The sequence below is a fragment of the Lactuca sativa genome, chromosome 3 (genome assembly GCF_002870075.4).
Source record: "Lactuca sativa cultivar Salinas chromosome 3, Lsat_Salinas_v11, whole genome shotgun sequence".
Lineage (NCBI taxonomy): Eukaryota > Viridiplantae > Streptophyta > Magnoliopsida > Asterales > Asteraceae > Lactuca > Lactuca sativa.
The window spans coordinates 195,937,447-195,951,248 of NC_056625.2; the positions used below are offsets into that span (position 1 = coordinate 195,937,447).

The window sequence follows — 13,802 nt, forward strand, 5'->3', positions numbered from 1 at the left end:
GTTTTCAAGCAATGATCAACCAAAGAATATAGACTGACCATGACGATTTACCCCAGTAAAGGGAGCAAAAGGCATCATGAATTTCTTAGTCATATAAGTGATATCAAACGCAACACTATCTCTGAATTATGTGTAGGCATCTCTTATCTACCATCAACTGAAAAGATATTTCTACGATACCCATCATTAGACAAATCCACGACAAAATACTAGTCATTATCAACTAATATTTTATCTTGAAAATGTCTTATAAGTCTATATAACTCCTTTCCTCTATGTTGTTTTCGTTGCTCAGATAAGACGTCAACACATTGCTTTGAAGTAACATCAACTACATTTAAGGTTTTCTTTGTATTCACAATGTTTTTTAACCTGAGAAGGTTTCAATCCCGCTTGACCACATTAAACCATAAGAGATTTATATTATATTGTATGATAGAACTTGTTATGAGATCGATGCTTCATCACCTTCGTCTATGTCATGGTTAAGTTGCGATTATGTGTGTCATTAAACGAGTTCACCAACAACTTCCTATCCTCTGTTTTGTTATTCAAAGCTTTCCTTGACATTCGGTTCTAGCATCTCTATTACGTTTTCTCTCATTTTCACTTGAAACATTTTTTTCCATCTGTTTGAAACTTTTTTAGTTGCATACATATATTTTCCGATAGGACTCATTTGTTTTCATGTTTTTAATTGTGTCATCTCTACATATATAAAACACCATGCAAAAATGAATAATCATTATAAAATCTATAAACATCATTGGGTGTATCAAAAACCTTTCCCACTATCATTTCATCATTAACTTCATCTTCATCAAATTCAATGTTCACATCGATACTGTTTATTTTTTCATTTTCATATATTGCTTCCCATAATCATTTGTGTCAACATCTTCAGTTATATATGGTTCTATAGCTTGATTAGTTGATTTGGTTTCACTTATCATGGCATGAACAAGACAACAATGCAAGTTTCCAAACAAAAGATTAACACCAAATTGTTTTCTATTAAATAAAATTCAAACATTATACGTAAAAAAACACAATAACAACCAAGAATGGAAAACTCTGTAACAATAATCTTCAATATAAGAATTCAGAAAAACTTGAAAAATCATATCAGTGTTGGTAAATTAGTTTTAGAAAAATTACTGTATTTTTGAAGATAACTAATTGGTCTTCCAAAATAAATTCGATACACTTAAAAATAGAGGAAATTGACGAACCGGGTTGGAGACGTGAGCTGCAACGATGGAAGTCGATTTTGTTGTATGAAATGGATTCTTTTATGTAAATTGCGATTTGTAATTTCAATTTGTATGAAATTGATTTTGTTGTATGAAATCAATTTGTTGTAGTCGTATGTGAATTTTATATGACAAAAACCTCAAAACGATGATCATGGAATCAATCGCAATTTAGGAAGTTCGATGTTATTAGTCGAGTAAGGAAACTATGTAAATTTTTTTAGAGAAAATTGCAAAAATAGTCCTTGTGGTATGCATTTTTTTGGAGGCTTGGTCTAAACCTCGAGTTTTTTGGATTGATGGTCTTTTTGGCCTAGTTTCGATGCGTATTTGGTCCATTGGTAAACTAAAATGACTTTAATGCCCCTCATGTTTTTATTTTTTATTGTTTTTTCATTTTTTGAATTTAGTATATATTTATCTATTTTAATAATTAATAAATACAGAAATGGCCCACCTCCCCCCTCTCCCTCTTTCTCTCTCTATGTTATCTTCTTTACTCAATCCGCTACCCAATAAAAGGCTCTTAAAACCCATTTTTTTTCACCCTTCTACAAATCCTCCTCCATCTTCATTAAATCAATATTAAAGTTTCTCATGATGCTTGTATTTCATTGGGTTCCTCAATTCGATCTTGAGATTCGTTGTGTAGCACTCTAATTTCACTTTGGTTTTTTTGGGTTTTCCAAAAATAGATCTAATTAACAGGAATCATCGTTTCATTCACAGAGGTTCCTTTTGGGTTTCTTTCGGTTTTCTTTGGGGTTCGGTACACATTGAAAAAAATGAAAAACACACACTCACACACAGTGAAGAAGATGAAAGCATGGAAAGGGCATGTAAACCCAATTGAAATTACTATCCTAAAAAGTACGATTCTTCTTTTGTAGAATGTTACTGTTGTTGAAATCCTCAGTTGAGCTGGTGAAAATCATAACACTCCGGTGAGATAATAACCCGATCAGTGGAGGAGCGTCACGAATACCACTAGAATGGAGATTCTGACCTCCTATACCGATGAGTGAATGTTTGGAAGAATTCTGATTCATCATCATTCACCAATTTACACAAAGACACACACCCATTGAGGGAGCTTGAGAGACCAGTCCATAAAGATTTGGATATGATTCGAGTGTGAATTCCTTCTGTGTCTTTTTTGTGTCTATGTATGTGTGATGTGTGTATGTATGTGTGAGATGTTCTTCACTAATAATGATTATATATGGATTTTTTTGGTTTGAAATTTCTCACATGGGTCACCAAGAAGACAAATCAAGAGGGTGTTTGTCTTATCTTTTGTAGGGCAAAATTCCTTTTCGTAAAATGACTTTTTGTAAAAGGACTTTTTACAAAAGTTATTTTTTAAAATGTGTTTGGATTATCTTTTCAAGGGAAAAAGTCAAAAGTTAAAGTGTTTGGTTTAACTTTTACATGTATAATGACAAAAAATGACATGTTTACATATTTACATTGATTTACTACTTTAAATATATTATTATATACTTAAATTTTTTTAAACACATATTATAATTTTGTAAACATTTTACTAGAAAATATAAAATATAAATTTCTTTTAAAATATTTCTAATTTTTCGGATTAGACCATGACAATATTAAAATTACTACGTTCATACAAATTGTAAATAATTCATAAGATGACTTTTTGTATTAGACCATGACAATATTAAAATTACGTTCATACAAATATAAAATATAAATTATGTTCATACAAATTAAAATATTTCTAATTTTTTGGATTAGACCATGACAATATTAAAATTACGTTCATATATATTGTAAATAATTCATAAAAAATATCATAGATAATATTACATTCATCTTTGCAATGTGATTATATCTTGTGCAATAATATCCCGTATTGCTGCCATATATAAATCATCATCGCTCGTGCGACGTGTACTTGGACCTTCTTCGTAAACATCACTACCGGTATCACCTCGTACGGGATTGTAGGATTCTTGTTGTGCCCTATTAAACGCTTCATCAGACCTACCAACCTTTCTAATGTAGTTATGGATCGCCATCGATGCTAACACAATTCTCACTTGGTTCTTGTACTTGTAATTAACATACATGTCTCTTAATAACGCCCTCCTAGCTTTCCACACACCAAAAGTTCGTTCAATGATATTTCACAATGATGAGTAGAGATAGTTAAATTTCTCTTTCGGTCCATGAGGTTCACGAATAGCAGCCGTGTGTCCAAGTCAAAAATCTGGTAGATGATAACGAATATTTGTGCCTTTGTATGGAGCAAGATACCATCTCATATTTGGATATCCAGCATTAACAATGTAATATTTATCTGTAAATAAAACAAACATTTATTATTCGTTTCAAACAAGTGGTAAAAACATAATACTTGTGTTACTAACCACCCGTTGGATAGAGAAAATTAAGATCTGGTCTCTGTAAGGCTTCACTAAAAATTTTTGTATCATGTGTAGTTCCCTCCCAACCGGCCCAAACAAATGTAAAGCACATGTTAAAATCACAAACAACCATTATATTTTGTGTTGCATATCCTTTTCGACCAATGTACATCACTTCATCTTTTTGTGGAACCGATGCCTTGACGTGTGTCCCATATATAGCACCAATGCAATCCTTCAAATTCAAAAATATATCATAAATAAATTATTTGTTAAAGTTTGAGTACCAAGAAAATAAACATTGGATAATACCTTGAACATTGGATAATACCGAGGCTTATATAATATATATTCGGGAACATCATCATTATAGTTTGCGTTTGGCTTGATGATGTCGGCACTCAGTTTTAGCACGGCTTCTAAAACTATATGGAAATGCTTGTGAATCGTTTCCCCCAAATGATTAAAAAATTCTTGCACAAATCTATTGCTACACCTATGAGCCAAAGTCATCAAGAATATTCCTACGTACTCCTCAATATATACATTTTGTGTTTGTTGTAGCCCGTAATTTGTAGCAAGATCTATGCATAACTGTCTAAAAACATGTACGTTGAGTCTAAACATCTCATAACAACATCTACGATGGCCATTTAGTACTTCAGTAATAATCATGTGCCCTGTGCGGTCTAAAGTGTGACATCACGTACGTAAGTTATGAGCGAGTATTATCCCTTTCAAAGCTAATCCACATAACATTTCAAATTCTCCATCCTCTTCCATTTCACGTTCTTCATTATCATTGGATGAACTAGAATCATCACTATCCATCCTACATAATACAAATAAAAAGATGTCAACCATTAACACATAATATAAAATGTCGATTACATAAAGACAAACAATAACACATAATATAAAATGTCAAATACATAATGTCAAAGGACAACACATAATGTAAAAACATAAAACATAATGTCAAAGTATAACACATATTGTCAAAGGATAAAAACATAAATGTCAAAGCATAACACATATTGCTAAATCATTATTTCATAAGTAACTTAAGAAACTCCATCTTGGCTTCGTCGGTCGTTGGAAACATAAAAGCTTCGTGATTTTGCTTTTTGGTGAAGACAAGCAATGCTTGTGAAAATAAGTTGGACCCTTCATGAAAATCGGGGAACTTGATGACAATGGCCATGCAATCTGCTATTGTTGATTATTTTGTGTATAAGTTTGTGTGCTTTTTGATGATATGGCATCCAATAAAGCATCAACTTTTTCTTCATAAATTGAACTTTTACTCTTGGTTGGACGGTTGTTGGAAACACACTTAGACCTCTTCCTTTTACTTGAACTACTTTCATGGAGACTAGGAAAAAGAGGCTTATCATCATCAAAATTGATTTCATCACTATCTCCTTTGCCTTCCATATTTTCTTCGTTTGGATTGCTATTGTTTTGAAATTGTAATGGAATCATAGTCTGATCTCCAATGGCAACAGAATCCCGAAACAAAGTAGCATATTTCTCATCTAATGTGCTCAAATCTGTGTTCCTAAATTTGGCATAATCTTTATTCTCCTGCAAGACAAAAAGATGTTGTAAATCAAATATGTTCAATCTATATGCAATCACAACTTAAAATAATTAAAAAGAATAGTAATCATACCTTTATTTTCTCCTCCCACCACTTAGGCGACGCATCTACTAGGCTTCTCATCCCACCGAGTCCGGTTTCAAGCCTCATTAAGCGGTCATAAAGCTTCCACTCTTTTTTCATGTTCTCCCATTTGTTTGTTAGTTGTTTTTTTCAAGGCTGTAACCTGTTTTCTCCTTAATGCGTTTTTGTATATTTTCCCACCCAACTTTATCAAAGGAGGTACCGGGTTTATGGCATTTTTTTTGGTCAATCAAGCACGAATCAACAAACACCATGAATCTACGATTATCCCACTCAGATTTCGGTTTTTTCATTTTTAAAGATGTTTCACAATCAACAATTGTAGTGAAGTTTTCATCCATTATCTAAGAATTACATATAGTATCAACATTTAAACAACAAACCAATTTCATTAACCTTCCTAAATGATTTCATTAATTTATCAAAATTCTCATCATAACAGAAAAAATAGAATATCACAGAATATCAATTTCAGAAATCGGTTACCTTTTAACACAAATATCATCCCTGAACAAAAAATTTCATCAGCTTCATATTTCTTGATTTTCACTAATTATTAATCCATATTTCATCAATTTCACTAGTTATTAATCAATATTTCATCTATATTTCATCAATTTCACAGAGGTATGTTAATCACAAAATATCATAGAATATCAATTTCTGAATCAGGAGGAGCAAAACTTAATCGAAAATCGACTGGAAAAGAAATCGGTATTTCAGATGCGAGAGTTCAGAAATCGGAAGGAACAAATCAGTATTTCAGATGCGAGAGAAAAGAACAGTTCAAGGAAAATCGAAAAACTACATTCCTTTGCTACTGAAAATCCAAAATTGACAGAAAGATCGGAAATCGAATGGAAAAGAAAACACAACTAACCTGATCAGAGATGGAGAAAGAAGATGTCAATGTTGCAGGTCGCCGGTGTTGCAGGTCGCCTAGGAACGATCGAACGAGATGCGAGAGAGAATAAAGTGGGTGAGTGGAGAGAACGCGGGAGTAATGAGGGAATCATATTGCCTGTGAATTTATGAATAGGGTAGTTGGGGGATATATAGGTAATTTAACGTTTTTAGCTGTTGAAAAGTTGGAAAAGTCACGATTACATGACTTTTCAAAAAGACTCCATTTACTCTATTGGAAAGTCATTTACAAAAGTCCTTTTCATTTTACCAAACATCTTTTTGACTTTTTCTAAAAGATAAAAGTCAAAAGTCATTTTAAAAGCTAAGACAAACACCCTCCAACATTCAGATGGGTTGGATCGATAAATAAAAAAAAGGGAAGGGGTTTATGGAAGGGACTTGCAGTTGTAGGGGAGAGAGAGAGAGAGAGAGAGAGAGAGAGAGAGTGAGAGAGGGAGAGGGAGGGAGAATGGGGTGTGGGCCCCAATTTATTATTAATAAAACATTAAATTAAATAAAAAACGTATAAAAAATATATCAAGAGGGCAATCTAGTCATTTCAATTTTTGAAGCGACCATTATTACATAGAAACTAGTCCAAAATGACCACGAAGCCAAAAAAAATCGTCATTTGGACTATAACCCAAAAAAAATACATACCACAAGGACCATTTTTGCAATCTTGTCAATTTTTTAAAGAAAACTGTTTACTTTTTCTATAAAATTAAACCTATTCAAAACTCTACATTTTTTGTAGAATATGTATGTAATCTTATATACCCTAAATGGTATATTCACTTTTCTCATATATATATATATATATATATATATATATATATATATATATATATATATATATATATATATATATATATATATATATATATATATATATAACAAATGAAAATGTATAACAATATTTATGAAACATTTACATAATTATCCTTTTTTTTTCAAAATCTATAGAATGATCCATTTTTAAAGTATAACGATATAACATAATTAAATTTCATAATTTCCAAGTTAGGATGCCTTAATATGACAAATGCAAATGTATAACTGTATTTGTTTCATTATGTCACACCCCTAAACCAAGGATGACGGAAACGTCCGGGGGTGGAGGACTTCATGTATAGTATCATAACAACAATGGCAATAGTGATGAAAGTAAACACAACCAACATATATATAATTGAAAGAGTTACATCATAGTATGCATTACATGTTTCAAAATCAATTACAATAGGTTAACAAAGTATGAAATCTTTGACGTCTTAACGTCCCGTCCTCAAAATGCACTTGATTTTCCTGTTTAGTGATTTCCTGAGAATACAAGTTATTTGAAAAAGATGTCAACACAAAGGTTGGTGAGTTCATAAGCTTTTGTATGCAATTATGAAAAACCTTGTCTAGTAAATGTACGGTTGTTCCAGAAAATTCCGATATCTTCCTTAAAAATGTGTAATGTAGTCTTATATTCAAAGACCGAAACGTATAAGTAACCTTCCTTATTTACAGAAAATAATATGAGTTTAATTCAACATAAACGCGTATGATGTCAATGAATTTCCCGTAAATTCTTATGTTTGTTAATACTTTCTGTGAGTTATTATAACCATGCTATGACCTAGTTGGCCTGAAAACGACGTTCTTCAGGCGTCGGAATTGTTATGACATTTTTCACCTTAGACATGCCGGTCTAGCTGTTGCATGCAGCTCGAGTGTGGGTTTGTCAAACCAAATATAGATCTATATACAACTATCACGCTCTCCCTCCAAGAGACTCTGGTTACAATACAGGACTTATAAGTAATGTGAAGCGGATGTCTCACAAAGTCATTAACGAATTTACATGTAACGTAATGAAATTTCCCTTTTGTATAAATGTACCCTTTTGAAATATATGTATTGTGTAATGTATCATAAACTATACTTATTATAAATTATCAAAACAAGGGTAGTAGTATTAACGTATATAAACTATACTTAACATGGTTTAATCAAACGTTTGTATGTATTGGATGTACTTGGTTATAACACTTTGTTATTTCTATACTTTATCTAGCAAAATCCATTTGTTAACTGATGTTTATATATATATATATATATATATATATATATATATATATATATATATATATATATATATATATTAAGACAAAAATGTCATATATTGCAATAACATATGATCACATAATGATATATACCTTGCTCAACATGTTACATGGTGAAATGTAATTGATAGTGTTTTTCTGTTGATAACATTTTCTGTAACTGTTATTAGAAAATTTCTAGAAAAATCATAAAATGTCCAAATCAAATTCCGTAAATTCTGGGAGTTTGTAAAATGAGTCTAGTTTGTTCATAAATTTTCCCCTGATTTTTAGTGACCTCTAACTTGTGTGAATAAGTCCATGCTCACAGACTGATCCGGATTGATGTTTGAAAGGATAGTCAGTTTTGTAAAAATCACCATAAATTGTAGAAACATCGTATGAAGATGTGCAAGTAGTCATTTTAAAGCTAAAAACTTGAGCTACATGCACCTAAAACGGTTTTGAAAACTAAAATGCTTAAGTTGCCCAAAACAGTCCGTGAATGGGGTGAAACTTTTCTGATGAAAGCTGTTAGAAGAATTTAGTTATGTTCTTGATCATTTAACTTGTATTCTCCCCTTAAAACTTAAGAAAAACATGAAAATTTTGGGGTAAGAACTCACCCTGAGTGATTTCAGTGGATGAATGTTGGATTAGGGAAGTGTTCAACTCAAGAACACTTGAAGATGCCTTGAAGATTTTCGAGAATCTAACACCAAAATGATGTATTTTGTGTAAGCAATCTATGATTGGAGTAGAATGGAGTGTAATTATCACAAGGAGGATAAATCATACTTACCAAGAATGTAAGAAAGCTTGAGAATCAGACTTGGAATCTTGAAATTGATGGAGAAAGTTTGAGAGAAAAGTGGAGTTGGATCCTTGGTGAATTGAGAGCAAATGAGAGAAGTGAGGAAAGAGGATGGGTTGTTCTAGCTCTTTGAACGTGGGAGAGGTTGAAATTGAGTGGGAAAAGGACTATGATGTGACTAGGGATGGTGGGGAGGTGTGTAGGTTAGTCATGAAGTGGGTATGAGAGGTTGCTTGTGTCATAAGTTAAAGATAAGTTAACACTCCACCTCCTTGTACTTTACCCACTAACTTTTATTATTTCAATAAAGATTTTAATGAAAATATGATTAAATTATGAATATTTAGGGTTTATTATGTTAAAATATGAGTTTGAGTGAAAATCCCGCGTTAAAATCTCGAAATACGGGCTTAAAACGAAGTTTGGGTCAAAAACCAGCAATTTGGACCGAACCTGCGAGGTTCGGATCTAAAGGAGTGAGAACCGAGTGTATGAGAAGGAAGGAACCGAGAGTGGAGAAGGAAGACCGAGGGTGCAAACTCGGTCGGCTCGCATCTGGGAACCGAATGCCAGGTCCTTGGACCGAAGGCGAGAAGAAGAAAGGCCGAGAGTCAGGTTCGGTTTGGAAATTCTTAGGGGACCGAAATAGACCGAGGGCTCGGTCCATTTGGTTGAGAGGGTTTCGGTCCTCAGGAGGTTTCGGCTCCTAAGAGGAGTTTCGGCTCCTAAGAGGAGTTTCGGCTCCTTAAGTCCGGTTTTCGCGTAGACTTCCATTTTTGAGCCGTTTTTGACCCGGTTAAGGGTAAGGATGGCGCGAATGACTATAAAAAGTAACGGGAACTTTTGAGAGAGATTTGGGAGAGATTTAAATTAGAGAGAGATAGAGTGAAAACGATTGAAAGAGGTTTCGTTTGTGATATATTTGAGTATCCGGCTTCGCAACGCAAGGTCCGTAAACCCCATTAAGCCATGATTTAGTGTCGTACACACTCCCGATGAGAGTGAAATGGCGTGTTATCACTTTGGCTCTATGTTTAGCAATGTTAAGGCTATGAAAAATTAAACACACAAATTTTCCAAATGATGTTTGCTCATTAAAATAGTGCATTAAGTGGCAGTTACATAACGTGAACCCTACTACACAAGGTTAATCGAGTCGATCGGTTTGACTTGTTGACTTTGACTTGACTCGAAATTGACGATTGTCACATCATCCCCCCGTTAGAGGGAATTTCGTCCCGAAATTTAAATTCTGACTGGAACTTCAAGGGTTTGGGAAGAGATGCAGGTATTTTTGTTTCATTTGATCTTCATGTTCCCAGGTGAACTCAGGTCCTCGTTTCGCGTTCCAACGGACCTTTACAATGGGAATACGACTTTGTTTCGTTCTCTTGATCTCCCGATCCATGATTTCGACTGGTTCTTCCATGAAGTGGAGGTTTTCGTTAACTTCGATTTCGTCAAGTGGTATTACGAGTGTCTCGTCAGACAGACATTTCTTTAGGTTCGATACGTGAAATGTGGGATGTACCTTGTCGAGTTCTTGAGGCAAACAAAGTTTGTATGCCACTGGTCCAATCCTGGCAAGGATCTCGAATGGACCGATCTACCTTGGATTTAGTTTTCCCCGCTTGCCGAACCGTATCATTCCTTTCCAAGGGGAAACTTTTAGTAATACTCGATCACCGACCTGGAATTCCAAAGGTTTGCATCGCTTATCCGCGTAACTCTTTTGCCGATCTCGGGAGGCCTTCAGCCTTTCTCGAATTCGAACAATCTTTTATGTGGTCTCCCTTATGATTTCAGGACCAGTAAGGGTGCTATTAAGGACTTGCCCCTAGCTAGCTGAGTATCCCCCACTTCGGCCCAACATAGGGATGATCTACACTTGCGACCATAGAGAGCTTCGAACGGAGCGAATTTAATGCTAGTGTGATAGCTGTTATTATAGGATAATTCGATAAGCGGTAAATGGGTATCCCATGCTTTACCAAAGTCTATCACACAGGCTCTTAACATGTCTTCCAATGTTTGGATGGTTCTTTCGCTTTGCCCGTCGGTTTGTGGATGGTAGGCCGTACTCATGTCAAGCTTAGTTCCCAGAGATTTCTGTAAGGACTGACAGAACCGCGAGGTGAATCTACTATCTCGGTCAGAGATAATGGATATTGGCACACCATGCAGTCGCACAATCTCTTTGATGTATGTCCTGGTTAACTTCTCCATCTTGTATGTTTCCTTTATTGGCAGGAAGTGCGCAGACTTGGTCAATCTGTCTACAATAACCCATATGGTATCAAGCCCGCCCGATGTCTTAGGCAGCTTGGTTATGAAGTCCATGGTTATCCGCTCCCACTTCCACTCGGGTATATCCGGCTGTTGAAGTAGTCCTGATGGCTTCTGATATTCTACTTTGACCTTGGTGCAAGTTAGGCACTTGCTCACATAAGTAGCAATTTCAGCCTTCATGTTTGGCCACCAGTATAACTTTTTGAGGTCTAGATACATCTTATCTGACCCAGGATGGATGGAGTATCGAGTCTTGTGTGCTTCATTCATTGCAACGTCTCGGAACCCACCGAACTTCGGTGTCCAAATTCGGTTCATGAGATAACGAGCTCCATCATCCTTGACTTCCAAGTTCTTATCCATTCCTCTTAATGCCTCGTTTGCCACGTTTTCTGGTTTCAAGGCTTCTAGCTGAGCATCCTTGATCTGCGTGGCCAGGTGGGAATGGATGGTTATGGTTAAAGATTTTACTCGACGGCCCGAATATTCCTTCCTACTTAGGGCATCGGCCACTACATTGGCCTTGCCTGGGTGGTAGCGAATTTCACACTCGTAGTCGTTCAACAGCTCTACCCATCTTCTTTGCCGCATGTTAAGTTATTTTTGATTGACAATATGCTGGAGACTCTTGTGATCAGTGAAGATAGTGCACTTTGTGCCGTAGAGGTAGTGCCTCCGGATCTTTAAGGCGAACACTACTGCTCCCAGCTCAAGGTCGTGGGTAGTATAATTAACTTCGTGGGTCTTAAGTTGCCTTGATGCGTAAGCGATGACCTTTCCTCTCTGCATGAGCATGCATCCGAGGCCTTGTTTTGAGGCATCACAATATACCACGAAGTCATCGGTTCCTTCTGGAAGAGACAAAACTGGTGCGCTGCATAGGGCTTGTTTTAACGTTTAGAATGCAGCTTCTTGTTTATCTTCCCACTTGAATACCATGCCTTTCTGGGTCAAGGTGGTGAGTGGTTTGCGATCTTGGAGAAGTTTTGTATGAATCTTCGGTAGTAGCCGGCGAGCCCTAAAAATTGTCGAACTTCTGTCGGCGTTGTAGGTGCTGACCAGTTTTTGATAGCTTTGATTTTGGAGGGATCCACATGTATCCCCTTCTCGTTGACCACATGGCCAAGAAAATTCACTTCTCTGAACCAAAATTCACACTTAGAGAATTTGGCATAAAGCTTCTCCGCCCTTAGTGTTTCCAAGATTAGCCGGAGATGTTGACGGTGCTCATCTTCGCTTTGGGAGTAGATTAAAATATCGTCGATGAATACTATCACAAATTTGTCTAAGTAGGGTCGGCATACTCGATTCATCAGGTCCATGAATAATGTCGGTGCGTTCGTTAATCCGAAGGGCATTACCACAAATTCGTAGTGCCCATAGCGGGTTCTGAACGCAGTCTTGGGAATATCCTCTTCTTGAACTTGTAGTTGATGATAACCCGACCTCAGGTCGATTTTTGAAAAGTAGCATGCTCCTTGAAGTTGGTCGAAGAGGTCGTCGATTCGGGGTAGGGGATATCGGTTCTTAATAGTGAGTTTGTTTAGCTCCCAATAGTCTATGCACATGCGAAAAGATCCGTCCTTCTTCTTTACAAACAGGACCGATGCTCCCCAAGGTGAGAAGCTTGGTCTGATGAACCCTTTGCTCAACAGTTCATTCAACTGGCTGGACAGTTCTTGCATTTCTGCCGGTGCTAAGCGGTATGGAGCTTTGGCGACAGGGGTAGCTCCTAGAACTAAGTCGATCCGGAATTCGACTTGTCGTGCGAGGGGTACACCTGGAAGATCTTCAGGGAATACATCGGGGTAGTTGCACACCTCAGGAATGTCTTTGATGTCCTTATCCTCTTGTTTCGTATCTACTATGTGGGCTAAAAATGCGTGGTATTCCTTTCGGAGATACTTTTAGGCCTTGATGCAAGAGATGATTTGCAAATTTGAACTGGGTTTGTCGCTGATGAAGAGGGTTTCGCCATTTGGCAGATTAAGGCAAACAGCCCTTTCGTAACATAGAATGTCGGCATGATGGGAACTTAACCAATCCATACCGATGATTATGTCGAAACATTTTATTGTGACTGGCATCATGTCTATTTTAAACGAATGGTTGTCTAGAGTGAGGGTACACCCTAAGTATATATCATTAGTGCACTCTTCTTTCCCATTTTCCATTTCTACTACGTATGTATCTTTTAATGAATGAGGGGTTTGTTTAAGTAATTGTTTGAATTGGTGGCTCACAAAGCGCCTCTCTGCTCCACTATTAAATAGTACGCATGCATATGTGTTATTGAGGAGGAACGTACCGATAACCATTGTAGGATCTGTGACTGCTTCCCCATGTCCTATTGACAGGACTCTCCCT

General features: G+C 35.9%; 1 protein-coding gene across 1 annotated transcript; it reads right to left on the reverse strand.

The window, feature by feature from the left end:
• Positions 1-3,481: 3,481 nt before the first annotated feature.
• On the reverse strand, positions 3,482-5,432 carry LOC128132878 (uncharacterized). Its single transcript, XM_052769877.1, has 6 exons — positions 5,322-5,432; positions 4,989-5,233; positions 4,353-4,478; positions 3,959-4,244; positions 3,650-3,881; positions 3,482-3,579 (listed from the first exon to the last, which is right to left on the reverse strand). Exons 1-6 carry the CDS (start codon positions 5,430-5,432, stop codon positions 3,482-3,484), a joined length of 1,098 nt encoding a protein of 365 aa, XP_052625837.1.
• Positions 5,433-13,802: the final 8,370 nt, after the last annotated feature.

Bases quoted from the DNA above. Each gene is read 5' to 3' on its own strand.
- LOC128132878 (XM_052769877.1), bottom strand. From the start codon at position 5,432: ATGAAAAAAGAGTGGAAGCTTTATGACCGCTTAATGAGGCTTGAAACC. The intron at 5,234-5,321 runs GTATGATTACTA...TTTGTCTTGCAG, and splicing joins GGTGGGAGGAGAAAATAAAG to GAGAATAAAGATTATGCCAA. The intron at 3,882-3,958 runs GTATTATCCAAT...TTGAATTTGAAG, and splicing joins GGTATTATCCAATGTTCAAG to GATTGCATTGGTGCTATATA.